At 43.3% G+C, this 14149-nt stretch overlaps 1 protein-coding gene across 1 annotated transcript in view; it reads right to left on the minus strand.

The window, feature by feature from the left end:
• Positions 1 to 497: 497 nt before the first annotated feature.
• LOC144889813 (secreted frizzled-related protein 5-like) overlaps positions 498 to 14149 on the minus strand; it is a 21046-nt gene continuing 7394 nt past the window's right edge. Inside the window, exons 2-4 of the mRNA XM_078771013.1 lie at positions 5759 to 5937; positions 3408 to 3494; positions 498 to 2047 (exon numbers count right to left, since the gene is read on the minus strand). Coding sequence (XP_078627139.1) covers positions 1764 to 2047; positions 3408 to 3494; positions 5759 to 5937 — 550 coding nt within the window. The 3' untranslated portion in view covers positions 498 to 1763. The remainder of the gene's footprint in view (positions 2048 to 3407; positions 3495 to 5758; positions 5938 to 14149) is intronic.

Genomic DNA, 14149 nt, shown 5'->3' on the forward strand with positions numbered 1-14149 from the left:
AAATGTTCTTTCAATATATGTAAGTTTTTGATGCCTATAGTGTCCGTAATAAAACTTACATCGGTGCCAAAGCCAGTGACCAGTTGCAAATTAATTTTAGGATTATTGCCTCTGCCTGGATGTAATTAGCTGGGTCTCTTCTGCTTAGTAGTAGCTGGTGGATCGTGAAGATATTTCGATGCAGAGTAGGCAAGTTATCGTCGGCCCCACAAACCAGTTCGAAAGTCCTCCCGTAACTACAGGAGTCACCGGATCAACGACACACCCTGTGCTCCCAATGATGCAACAATCACCACCTGCTGCACTTGTGGTGAAGAAGAAGAAGCCTTATCATGGGTTCTTGCTCCGATTTGGGAGATGCAAAATAGATTTTCGGTTGATCTTACATTGATTGATATTACATTGCCACAATCTATCCCATAACTATTTGCATCGGAGTAAGTGGAAGTGGGCCCTATGTGTTCTGCACTGTAATTCAGGAAGAGAAAAATGCACAATAAGATTACATACATGAACTTTACTCGTTTTGAATTGTACATTGTCCATTTCCAACTTTCCAATACGTATTTACACCAACCCAGCAAGTATTGTACACTGTTCAGTGATGGTGTGAAAAATAATTACAAAAGTTTTGCAAAACCCAGCTTGATACATGAAACATCATGCATTGTACAAACTGAACAGTTCAAATGTGGAAAAATTCATTTCATTCATTTAAGTTTATTTTTGTACATAAATTATAATAAATGGCAATATTTTATTGTTTTTGTGAATTGCATCTTGCGGAAGTGTGTAATATATTTATTTGAGGAAGGATTTGCATCAGAATAATGGGGAAGACATATAACGTCACCAGGATTGCTCAGGTGACAGGTGCCCACTCCTTTATGTCCTTGCTCATTGTAGTCTCATCCGGGGTGAGAAGTAGGGAGTGCGGAAGAAAGCGGTAGGGATGGCAGAATGAACTAAAACTGTGGTTATCATGTCGGTGCATGCAGGGAGTTTTGAAGCACACCTTCCTTTGCACAGGGACGAATGTAAAGCCGGCCGTCTCTCTCTGCGTTGAAGGTGTGAATGAGTCCACAATATTGTTGAATAGTCTGTAATCGTGTGATGCAGCATGGATATGCCATTGAACTTGAGCAATGAATGGTGTATATCAAAAAATAAAACCCTGTACCATACTTTATTTACAGGGCGTTGGTGCTGGCAAAGCAGTTTCTTGACGAGGGCTATACTGGCTTGTTCGCCATTGCCTTCCCAGCATTGTTTGTCCATGCTCTGTCCTCTTAAATGCTGAGTGTCGAGCAAGGAAGCAGCACATACCATTGCTTTTCAATAAAGTCTTCGGTATGACTCGGCCAGGGTTTGAACCACCGTTTGGACCACCAACCTCCCAGACTCGGAGCGGACACTCCGACAATTATGCCAGCCAGTCTGGTGATGTTTGACAAGCAATGGATAAATAACTTGCCAGCAATTGCAATGCAGGAAAAGCTATTAAAGTGCCAGGGACATAAAGAGGGAGGCAGCATAAACATCCTCCTATTTGTACCTTAAATTAGTGTAAATAATTTATGCTGTCTGGAATAAATAAAATTTATATTGAGCTGTAAAACATGTTTTGTGCTGCCATTGCCAGACATACATCATATCAATGGTGTCATCCTCGATTGCTGACACTCAATTGGATTTGACGGCATAGAGAAAGGTAGAATGTGGTCGAGGAAGGTCATCTTTCGCGTAGTCTCGAGTAAATGTCATCAGCAACTGCGCTTGTGCCAGGGCCATAAAGCAAGTCCAAGTGCCACCACTTTGTCCTCGGCCTCCCAAGCGTACACCGATTGCACATCAAGATGCCCTTCCTTGATGAGACGTCCAAGAATCACAAACCGTGCGCCCGGATAGGGCCGGGCGAGGCGTGCGGCACATGGGGCGTGCTGGCGCACCCAAGCAGAGATGGCGGGGCGCATTGATGTGTTATGGGTCTCAGCAATGATGACACGTGGTACAGCAGGTGTTAAACGGATCAGACGGACTGGAAGGACTGGGGGTGTATGAAAGATGTCAAAAGTTAGTGACGGTTATTTTATTTCAACATCAGCTTCTTCGGGTCAACTATTTATTGTGTAAGCATAGGTTCGAGGTCAAAGATTCTGCCATATTATGCAATACTAGATGGCCCCTTAATTCTGCTACTGCTTTGCTACTCCAGGTTACTCTGTAATGGACTCGGCCTTTCTAACGGGAGACCGCTGGAGATGACCGCCATTTTGGATCTAATCAGCCGAGTGGTTAAATAACGCTTAATGGATTAAAATCCAATCAAATTATGTTAATTTATTCTGGGAGGGGAGAGGGTATAGATACAATCATTAAAGTCGGTATGTATGCGTACATGGGTTGGCAGGATACCCTAGCCTAGCAGTATGTGCACTTGTCTTTTAGCTGTTTCACCTGGGTTAGAATCTCTATCCAGCTATAAACTGTCACCCTGGTCTTTAACATGCCGGGCATGGGGTCAGTGTGTGCCACCCATCGGACGAATGTTCAGCTGGAGAATCTGTCGGCCAATACTTATTGGTGGAGGACATTAAAGATCCCAGTATTGCATAGATTAGACGAGTTATCGACGGTAACCTGAACAAATTCCAAATTTCTGCTATCGCTGATTCCTGGAAAGGAGCTTGGTGTTGGCTTAGCGGTTAGGGTGCCGGTTTGGGATTCTAGGATCCTGGGTTTGAATCCCAGTGATTGCTGAATTAACACCAGGGAAGTTGACTCAGCCTGTCATCCTTCCGAGGTCGGCAAATTGAGCACCCGTTCACTGGTAATTCCCTGTGTGTCGGCAAATTGAGTACCCGTTCACTGGTAATTCCCTGTGTGTCGCAAGAGGTGACTAACAGGGTTGGTGGCAGGAAGGGCATCCGGCCATAAAACATTGCTTCAAAAAGGGGACCATGATGCCTAAAAAAGGAACATTGCTTCAAAAAGGGGACCACGGTGCCCAAAAAAGGAACATTGCTTCAAAAAGGGGACCACGGTGCCCAAAAAAAGGCCAACCTCTGCTCTGTGGGGAAAAATGGCCTCTAAAGACAGTTCTGCTGACTCCTGGAAAGGCAACTGCAAACCACGCAGCATAACCTTTGCCTAAGAACTGCTTCGTCAGCACCAACGCTCCATCAATAATCTGGTACTTTTGATTGATTGATTTATGCTTACAGCCTTTAATATAAAATTCATCAATTTCTACACTGTGCACGCAGCGATAAGACGTTAGCCTCGGGGATTGGGGAATACGAATTGCAGATGCAGATCTTATTTTGCCTCCTCTTTAGTGCTGGCACCAGGGACAGCGTGAACCTGCTAGTGGGAATGTAATACCAGGCCTCGCGGAGTTCTCTCACCAATATCATGGCCACAGAATGTCTGCATCAGCGCTCCGATGGAAGATGCTTGCCTCGCTCTGCAGTAGTGACAATTATGTATCACATCTGCAGAAACAAAAAGGAACAATGGAGGAATCATCCATTAGTACATGTGTCGAGACCTTCCATCCACTGACACCTTTCAAAGTCACTGATTTTAGTGGGGGTGGGGTTGGGGTTCAGGGGTTGGATGGAAGAGGGTGCTTGGGGCAGTGAATATGCCACATTGATTTAAAATGCAGAGAGCTGGCCTCTCTTCAGCTTTCAGAGCTGGCATTGTTTCAGAGCTGGCATTGTTTCAGAGCTGGCATTGTTTCAGAGCTGGCATTGTTTCAGAGCTGGCATTGCTTGCAAGTATGATTTAATTTACTCTTTATGAGTTTATGTCAATATATATAGTAAATCTTCGTAAGAGTGATGTAGAGTTTGATATTGGCTGACAGAATGAATGAGTGATTGTATGCGCACTTGCCTCGAAGCTATCTAGCCTGGGTTCGAATCCGGACCCAGCTATAAACTGTCATCCTGGTATTTCACAGGCAGGGTGGTTCATTAATGTGTGTACCGGCCCACGAATGGATGATGTTAAACAAGCATTCCGTCTGCTGGCATTCGTTGGTGGACATTAAAGATTCTATGGTGTTTTTCGTGAAGAGTAGGCGAGCTATCGCTGGCAACATGAACAAATTACAAATTCCTGCCACAACCAGCAGAGGGAACTGCATCAGCGGCACAGCCATGCCCTTAGCCAATGATGTTACCCCGCAGCCTTGTGCTGCATATGAACGAAGAAGAAGAAGATGTTTAAGATTCACTATATGGCACAAGAAAGGTGAGTACAGTATGTTAATTCAGTCAGCACCGACCAAACGCATCCTCCCCGATCATTTTGTTTATTTCAGTATTGCACAATTATTTAAAAAATAAAATGAGCAGAAATACACCAATGGGTGGAAGCCTACCTTTTCCCTGCATATGGGTAACAGGCTCAAATGGGAACACTTTTGGCCAATTCAAATTGGGGAAGGAGGACTTTTACCTGAATAATATATTTTTTTGTGAGAGAATGGGAAATTCTAACACTGTGGGGATTAGAAACTCAGGTCATCATGAACGAAGCTGGTGTTCAGTTGGAGCACGATGTCACTTTGTGTCACTTGTATCGCTAACTAGCAAAAGTACCCGTCCCCAGTGACGGGAAAAGTTTAAGTCAATCGATGAATTTAAATGATTTCATGGACTTAAAAGAGGTTAATTAATTGTGTTGCACTAAAATATCCGGCCTGTTCAATTTGAGGCCAATTGATCGCTTTGTTTACCAAAAATTGCTATATTGGTCACAACTTGCATCTTTGAAATGGCCTCAGGCCACAGCCACCAAACCCATGCTACTTCCTGCACAAGGTTGTATCTGAACCCCAAGTATGGACTTTGTGGCTTTAAAGATGTGGCCGTGCATAAGGAACAGACCCACACAGAGAGAGATAAAGAGAGAGACAGAGAGAGAGAGAGATGCAGACAGACAGAGAGAGAGAGAGAGATGCAGACAGACAGAGACAGAGAGAGAGAGAGAGAGAGAGAGAGAGAGAGAGACAGACAGACAGAGAGAGAGAGATGCAGACAGACAGAGACAGAGAGAGAGAGAGAGAGAGAGAGAGAGAGAGAGACAGAGAGGGAGAGAGAGACAGAGAGGGAGAGAGAGAAAGACAGAGAGACAGAGAGAGAGAGACAGAGACAGACAGAGAGAGACAGAGACAGAGAGAGACAGAGACAGGGAGAGATAGAGAGAGACAGAGACAGAGACACAGGGAGAGAGAGACAGAGAGAGACAGAGACACAGGGATAGAGAGAGAGAGACAGAGAGAGAGAGAGAGACAGAGAGGGAGAGAGAGACAGAGAGAGAAAGACAGAGAGGGAAAGAGAGAAAGACAGAGAGAGACAGAGAGAGAGAGAGACAGACAGAGACACAGAGACAGAGAGAGACAGAGAGAGACAGAGAGACAGAGAGACAGAGAGAGAGAGAGAGAGAGAGATAGAGAGAGAGAGAGAGACAGACAGATATTTGTGCTTACCTACTGCATACAGTTCCCCCATAAGTATTGGAACAGTGAAGTCAAATTTGTTATTATTGCTATATACTCAAGAAATTTGGATTTGAGATCAAAATATGAATATGAGGCAAGAAGGTCAGGTTTTATTTATTGGTATTTATATGCATATATGTTTTTCCATTGTAGAACAATATAACTTTTTATGTTCAGTCCCCACATTTTAGGTAAACATAAGTATTGGACCAGAACGTATTGGATGAGCAGAGGTAATTGACTCACCTTTTCTCCTGTTTCTGCTGTTCACCGTTTCTGAGATACACCCTTCTGGGCCACGTGGGAAAACTTCACATTTGATCTCCGATGGCCAAGCACCGAACTCGGGGACAGCCCTGCACGAGCTGGATACGGTGCACGCATCTCGCACCACCTCACACAGCGATCGGCATGGCTGCACAAACCTGTTGGCAAAGGAGGATGTGACGTCATTATATAAATACATGGAAGGGATTATGTCGGGGGAGAGAAAACACACCGTAAAATGGGGTGAATAGGGACAGCAAGGTGAATAGGGACACAAACTGAAAAAAAGTTCGGAAACTTTTTTCGCTGAAAATTGATAACCATACTGATTTGTTGATATTTGGGTTGAAAGTGTTCTCTTGTTTTTTTAAAAAGCAACTTATAGTCCCTATTAACCCCATATATGGGTTAAATAGGAATAAATAGGATTTTTATGGCTGTCCCTATTCACCCCGTTTTACGGGTCAATAGGGACAGTCACTAAAACAAAAACATAATAATCAAGAAACAATCCTGAGTTTCCAACTTAATGCTAAATTGATAGCTCAGATGGATGCACATAATATGCACCTGAAGGAGCTGGGGCTCCCACGTCGATCGGAAGAATGGACGCGACAAAAAGCTGGAATTCATCCGAGTTGCTTTAATCAAACCAAAAACTCAGGCACTCTGAAAAGCCCGTTTATCGGGCAGCAATATATATACATATTATCCCGGAGCGTTTGCCCAGGAAAGGCGAGAGGGGGCGTGGCCCAGCGTCCTGGCTGCGGCCTGGCAAGTTGAGGGCGAGCCTGCCCGGGCATGCCCGGGCATGCCCGGGCGTCCAGACCGAGGCCTGGCAAGTTGAGCGGGGGCCTGCCCGGGCGTCCTGGACGAGCCCGGCATGGTGATCGCTCCGCGTCCTTGATAGGTGCAAGGCGATTGTGAAAACCCAGCGGTAGCCGCTACACACCCATAATAATAATACTAATACTCGGATATTTCCGGCCGTGAAAAACTATCCCCTACGGCCACGATATTTCTAAAAAAATAATTCTTCGTCAATTTTACAATATTTGACGCCGTTTTCAGCCTCCGAAACGCGGTAAAAAGCTTTTTTGAAATACTTTTTCAAATGCTCGAATCTCATTGGTTCCGGTGTTTGGTGACGATTTTCGTTGAAGATAACCAGGGCCCGTGCGGGCCCGGGGAACGAGGTTGGTCTTAAAGTATTTTAATTACAAATTAGAGGTGCATAAGATTGTGAATCAAAAAAAAGACGGGTGAAACAAACTCCTATTGAACTTTTTCTCAATTTTTATGCATACTTCCGCATCCCCAAGATGGCGGCCTCCATGGAGCGATTTGGTTTTTGAAACATTTTTTCAAATGCTCGAATCTCATTGGTTCCGGTGTTTGGTGACGATTTTCGTTGAAGATAACCAGGGCCCATGCGGGCCCGGGGAACGAGGTTGGTCTTAAAGTATTTTAATTACAAATTAGAGGTGCATAAGATTGTGAATCAAAAAAAGACGGGTGAAACATACTCCTATTGAACTTTTTCGCGATTGTTTATGCATACTTCCGCAGCCCCAAGATGGCGGCCTCCATGGAGCGATTTGGTTTTTGAAACATTTTTTCAAATGCTCGAATCTCATTGGTTCCGGTGTTTGGTGACGATTTTCGTTGAAGATAACCAGGGCCCATGCGGGCCCGGGGAATGAGGTTGGTCTTAAAGTATTTTAATTACAAATTAGAGGTGCATAAGATTGTGAATCAAAAAACGACGGGTGAAACATACTCCTATTGAACTTTTTCGCGATTGTTTATGCATACTTCCGCATCTGCAAGATGGCGACCTCCATTGAGCGATTTGGTGCGTCAAAGCTTAGAATTCTCAAAGGATCCAGCAACATCTGGCTTTTCAACATAATACGTAGTTGTACGCGTTCATTCACAACACCGGCTTCGCCGGCTATAAACCACGGTGCCAATGAAAAAAAAATGGGATAAAAAGTTTCTCCAAACTGTCCCTATTTCTTGATTATTTTTTTTTGTATTAGTGACTGTCCCTATTCACCCGAAAAACGGGGTGAATAGGGACAGCCATAAAAATCCTATTTATTCCTATTTAACCCATATATGGGGTTAATAGGGACTATAAGTTGCTTTAAAAAAAAAAAAAAACACTTTCAACCCAAATATCAACAAATCAGTATGGTTATCAATTTTCAGCGAAAAACGTTTCCGAACTTTTTTCAGTTTGTGTCCCTATTCACCTTGCTGTCCCTATTCACCCCATTTCACGGAACCAGATCTACTGTACTCGTGAGAGAAAAATACTTGATAATGTTTCCCTCGGTTATGCAAAAGGCGTCTTTATATCACTCCAATCGACTGAGGATAACCAGGCCAAGCAAGATGATGAGGCCTACCAAGCGAGTTCAGTTTACATTTATGTGGAGAGTGGATATTCCCACTCACTAGTGACCGCCATCTTGCCTTTCTTGGCAAAAGGTAAGTGTCATGATAAGATCCCAAATATGATGATGACCGAGTCCTGTCTTACTTGGCCGCTTCTTAGCCTAGGCCTTCGCTTCTTAGCCTAGGCCTTCGCTTCTTAGCCTAGGCCTTCGCTTCTTAGCCTAGGCCTTCGCTTCTTAGCCTAGACCTTCGCTTCTTAGCCGAAGGCCTTCACTTCTTAGCCAAGGCCTTCACTTCTTAGCTTAGGCCTTGGCTTCTTAGCCTTAGGCCTTTCAAACACGGTGAAACATGACAGGATGACATTTTAAAGCTGGGTCGGGATTCAAAACCAGGCTACACAGCTTAGAGGCAACGATGGATGTATATTTCTTTATTTTGATGATCCGTACTCTTTACAGAGCATTGGTGGTGCCAAAGGAGTTCCTTGGCAAAGGTTATAGTGGGGTTTACCCATTGCCTTCCCAGCGTTAATGTTTCTTTGTGCTTTCGTTATTTTGTATACATAGTCGAGCCTCGTGGAAGAGCAAGTCCTAATAGACTGAATGGATCAGGACACAACAGGACAAAAGGAACAACAGACAGAGGGGAAAACACGAACAGCAGAGTTGAAGGCCATGACGTGGACAAACAATGGGTGTGGGGAGGAATGGGGGGCAGGAGAGGATGCTTGGGGTGGACAACATGGATAGGGGGAGTGGGGTAAGTTGAGCCTAAGGGTAAGTTGAGCCACCCCATGTTTCTTAGAAAGTGAAATATTTGAAGGTGTGAGAGCGCCATCTATACTTTCATAGCAACAGTCTTTCTTCCTGAGTACACATGCAGAGGAATATGAAGCAGGGGTAAGTAAGATCGAATGAAATTTGTATTTTTTTCAGAATTTCCCAAACTTTGAGTTATGGTGTTTCGAGGGTGATAACAATAGAATTAATGGAAGCTTAATGAATTGTTTATGTAGTAATGTGAACATGAATGGTGTAGATTATTTACCTGAGAGTATGAATTGTAAATGGAATCAATACGTGAAATGAGCATGTTTATATTCAAAGTGGCGCCCGTGGGGTAAGATGATCAATTGGGTCGGGTCAAGTTGAGCCATGGCTCATCTTACCCCATGAACATGTGTGCAAGATAAAGTTACTTCTTTATACGCAAGTTGGAGTTGAAAACTGTAGTTCTTGTATCACTGATACTTGTGTATAGATCTAAATCCTATTCCTAAGAATGATTTATGTAAATATTTTTGCATTAATCACAGGTAAATGGAAAAATGCCTTGGGACTATAAAAGGAAGAGAGCACGTGGTTGTTCTTCATAATTATTTGAAATACAAACCAGTTCATCAGCATATCTGACTGATAAATCTTGACGATTACATATGTATGAACATTCAGCCAAAGTTTACTGATAATTCATGTGTCTTACGAATAATCAGAACACAATACATGTATAATTATTTCAGTTCAACCTGTTAAATTTCATTAGATCAATTACATCATGTTACTTTGTAATAGACACGATGTGCTTCTTACATGTGCGTAAATTTCACACAAGGGAAAGGAGCATTTATCAAGTTTCAATTATTGAACTGAAAAATCTGATCTGAAAAACGTGAACATTTACAGGAAACTACTTTGTCTTGTTTTTCATTGTTAAAGCTATAAGCAACAGCTTTTGCGTGATTGTTAAAAAAAAGTGTATTCATTAATACTTCATGCATTCCCAGTTTCAATGGGTTTTCTCAGTGTTTTATCAATAATAAGCTTTTCCAGTGGATCTGGACTTAAACTTTTTGTCTCAAACTTGTTTTATTGCTGTTCTGTCCTGTATTGAGCCGGTGAATTTGATGGGACACAAAATGTTTCATGCTGTTTTTTTCTTGTGGTTCAACTTACCCACTGGCTCAAGTTACCCCGAACCCATGATCAACTTGCCCCATCATTGGGGCAAAATGAGCCATTAGACAACTTTTTTTTGAAGGCCTCTGCTAATTAATTACATGAAAATGAAATGGTAACATGTGTATGAGGGGAGAAGCAAGTATTTACACCATCATAATCACTATGGCTCTGATGCACAGCACTTTATATTTGATGTCCAGAAGGGCATTACTGAAAAATGGCTCATCTTACCCCACTCTCCCCTACAGAAGGAAACTCTCAGGAGGGAAAACGAAATTTTAAAGGAGGAGGGATTGGGGAGTGCTGGGGGGGAGAGGATGGGTTAACGAGGGTAGAAAAGATCATGGTGTTGGATTGGAGATGATCTGAGATGGTGGTGAACAGTTGTCTTGAAAACCTGGAAGGAAGAATGAGATTGAAGAGAATGTGGAAGTTGGTTTCACAGGTGAGAAAAGGAGGACCAAATGAGTGGAGGTGAGAAGTGATGGACCCACAGACTCAGATTCAACAGAGAAGATTCTAACCTATCCTTTTAATTAATTTTGTGTTGATAAAGAACTTCTATTCCATCAATTTACGTATCGATTATAATATATAACATTGGGAAGTTAATACCGGATACTTCATTTTCATAAAGGCTGATTTTCTATCACTTATTTATTAAGAATACCAAACAGGAAGGCCTATATGTAGGGATGGCACAGACACTCCATATGTTTAATAAAACACAAATCTTCAAATAAATCCACCGAGATACAAACTTCATTAACCTATACAGTATCAATTCAAGTCCCAGTCGTCTGTGAAGGATTTCATATCAAATAACTCTCATTAAACTTTTGGACAACATTACTCAAATTTTTCATAACTTCAAAGGATTCCACAGAAAGTAGGCAAAACGACAACTACGTAGAGGAATATGAAGGCAAACAAGCGTTACGCCTCGGTCCCCCGTCGGGGAAGTGGTGTGAGTTGACAAAGTGGAAGACGCAGAAAACATGCTATGATATGATATTTCGCTCACAAGGTTCAGACATACATGGAGGCGGCCATCTTCGATTTTGACGTGGCGACCCAATTTTCAATAGCGTTCTTCCTTGTGCCTAGATACACCCAAACATCAGATTAGAAGTTGGTACTTCGCTTATTTTTCAAGATATTCCGCTCACAAGGTTCAGACATACATGGCGGCGGCCATCTTGGATTTTGACGTGGCGACATAATTTTCAATAGCCTTCTTCCTTATGCCGAGATACACCCAAACACCAGATTAGAAGTTGGTACTTCGCTTATTTTTCCAGATATTTCGCTCACAAGGTTCAGACATATATATGGTGGCGGCCATCTTGGATTTTGACGTGGCGACCCAATTTACAATAGCGTTCTTCCTTATGCGGAGATACACCCACACACCAGATTAGAAGTTGGTACTTCGCTTGTTTTTCAAGATATTCATCTCACAAGGTTCAGACATACATGGCGGCGGCCATCTTGGATTTTGACATGGCGACCCAATTTTAAACAGCGTTCTTCCTTATGCCGAGATACACCCACACACCAAATTAGAAGTTGGTACTTCGCTTATTTTTCAAGATATTCATCTCACAAGGTTCAGACATACATGGCGGCGGCCATCTTGGATTTTGACGTGGCGACCCCATTTTAAACAGCGTTCTTGCTTGTGCCTAGATACACCCACACACCAGATTAGAAGTTGGTACTTCGCTTATTTTTCAAGATATTTCGCTCACAAGGTTCAGACATATATATGGTGGCGGCCATCTTGGATTTTGACGTGGCGACCCAATTTTAAACAGCGTTCTTCCTTGTGCCTAGATACACCCACACACCAGATTAGAAGTTGGTACTTCGCTTATTTTTCAAGATACCGGTATTCATCTCACAAGGTTCAGACATACATGGCGGCGGCCATCTTGGATTTTGACGTGGCGACCCAATTTTCGATAGCGTTCTTCCTTATGCCTAGATACACCCACACACCAGATTAGAAGTTGGTACTTCGCTTATTAGTCCCCTACCGGTGTACACCGGAGGGGACTATAGGTTTGCACGCCGTCCCTCCGTCCGTCAGTCTGTCAGTCCGTCAGTCTGTCAGTCCGTCAGTCTGTCAGTCCGTCAGTCTGTCAGGCCGTCAGTCTGTCAGGCCGTCAGTCTGTCAGCCCGTCAGTCTGTCAGTCCGTCAGTCCGTCAGTCCGTCAGGCCGTCAGTCCGTCAGCCCGTCAGTCCGTCAGCCCGTCAGTCTGTCAGCCCGTCAGTCTGTCAGTCTGTCAGTCCGTCACGCAAAGAACAGTTTTCCGGACTTTGTTTTTCTAAACTCTAAATGCTAATGATTTCAAACTAGGCACATCGTTTCCTCATGATAAGTTACAGATCAAGTTCGAACTTCACGACGTTTCGATCATTTTTGACACAGTTATGGCACTTTGAACTTTGGGAATTCTGATAATTCTGATGATCCTTAACTCAGTGCCATTTTAAGTTTTAATTTCCTTTAAAAAAGATTTTCTCTGCAATAATAGGACCGATTGAGATCAAGTTTTCACCATAGGAGGGACTCGGTCTGTAGAATATTTTAATGGTAATTATGACGTCACAGGTCACGTGGTTCGGGCGCCATATTGTTTTTCGTGAAAACACGAAAACCCCTTTTTCTCTGCAACGGCTAAACAGATCGAGGCCAATCTTTGCAGGCAGAATCGCATACCCATGACGAACAAAAACGTCAGCGAGCATGACGTCATGCGTCACATGGTTTCAGAGTTATGACGTTTTTAAGCATGAACCTTTAAAACCGAGCTCCTCCCTCATTTTTGATCCAATCGAGGGGAAACTTCACAGATATGTTCCGCATGTCAGTCTACTAAAATGTCCTTTTGGAATTTGCGATAGCTCACGTGGTTTGGCAGATATCGTTAATTAAACGAAAATATTTTAAAAATGGATATCTCTTGAATCGCTTTATTGATCGACGTGAAACTTCATACTATAGTAGACGTCATGAAGAGTAACAAGAGTACTAAATTTCAAGATGATTGGATGTACGGTCTGGAAGCTAGAAGTTGTTATTGCGTGAAGAAGAAGAGGCGTCAAGTGTGCGGATTTAATTATTTATCACATGTACAGACTGAAAGCATCGTTGGACACGACCTGTCGCAGTCATTTTAACCTCAAATAAAATTCTAATTTAAGATTTGTCAATAGCTGAGGTATATTAACAAACGAATAAAACAGATTTGGTCAAATTCTGACTTTTTTAACTCGATCGCATTTGACAGAGTTGTGACAAGCTGAGGAAGAAGAAACCTCACATTGGCTTCTCCAATGTGCCATAAAAAAATGGATATCTCTTGAATCGCTAGTACCTCAGACCGTGAGTTGGTAATAATTTATATAATTCAAACAGTGCAATACGTGCAGGCCGCTCCACGGAGCGACCTTGCGGGCTTATCAATGAGGCGAGGCGTGACACACGTGTCTCAGCATACCTCAGATCAAGTTTGAAAACCAGCATCAACCGTGCATAAATTTGCATATTCGATCATTTTTGACAAAGTTATGGCACTTTGAACTTTGGTAGGGGACATGTATTGCAGCGCAATACTCAGAATGCTTGTTTTTCAAGATATTCAGCTCACAAGGTTCAGACATACATGGCATCAGACATACATGGTGGCGGCCATCTTGGTTTTTGACGTGGGTTGCACCCACACACCAAATTCGAATGCGGTCCTTCGCTTACACACGCACGCACGCATGCCCGCATGCACGCATGCCCGCATGCACACATGCACGCCCGCACGCACGCACGGACGGACGGACACACGGACGGAGGGGAAAACCATAGTCCCCCTTTTGCTCCGCTGTGCGACGGGGGACAACAAAGGGTGGGTGGGACCATGCCTGTCAATAAGCCTGGTGGGGGTGGGACCATGCCTGTCAATCAGCCTGGTGGGGGTGGGACCATGCCTGTCAATCAGCCTGGTGGGGG

This window comes from Myxine glutinosa, chromosome 1 (genome assembly GCF_964187855.1).
Source record: "Myxine glutinosa chromosome 1, kmMyxGlut1.1, whole genome shotgun sequence".
Taxonomy (NCBI): Eukaryota; Metazoa; Chordata; class Myxini; order Myxiniformes; family Myxinidae; genus Myxine; species Myxine glutinosa.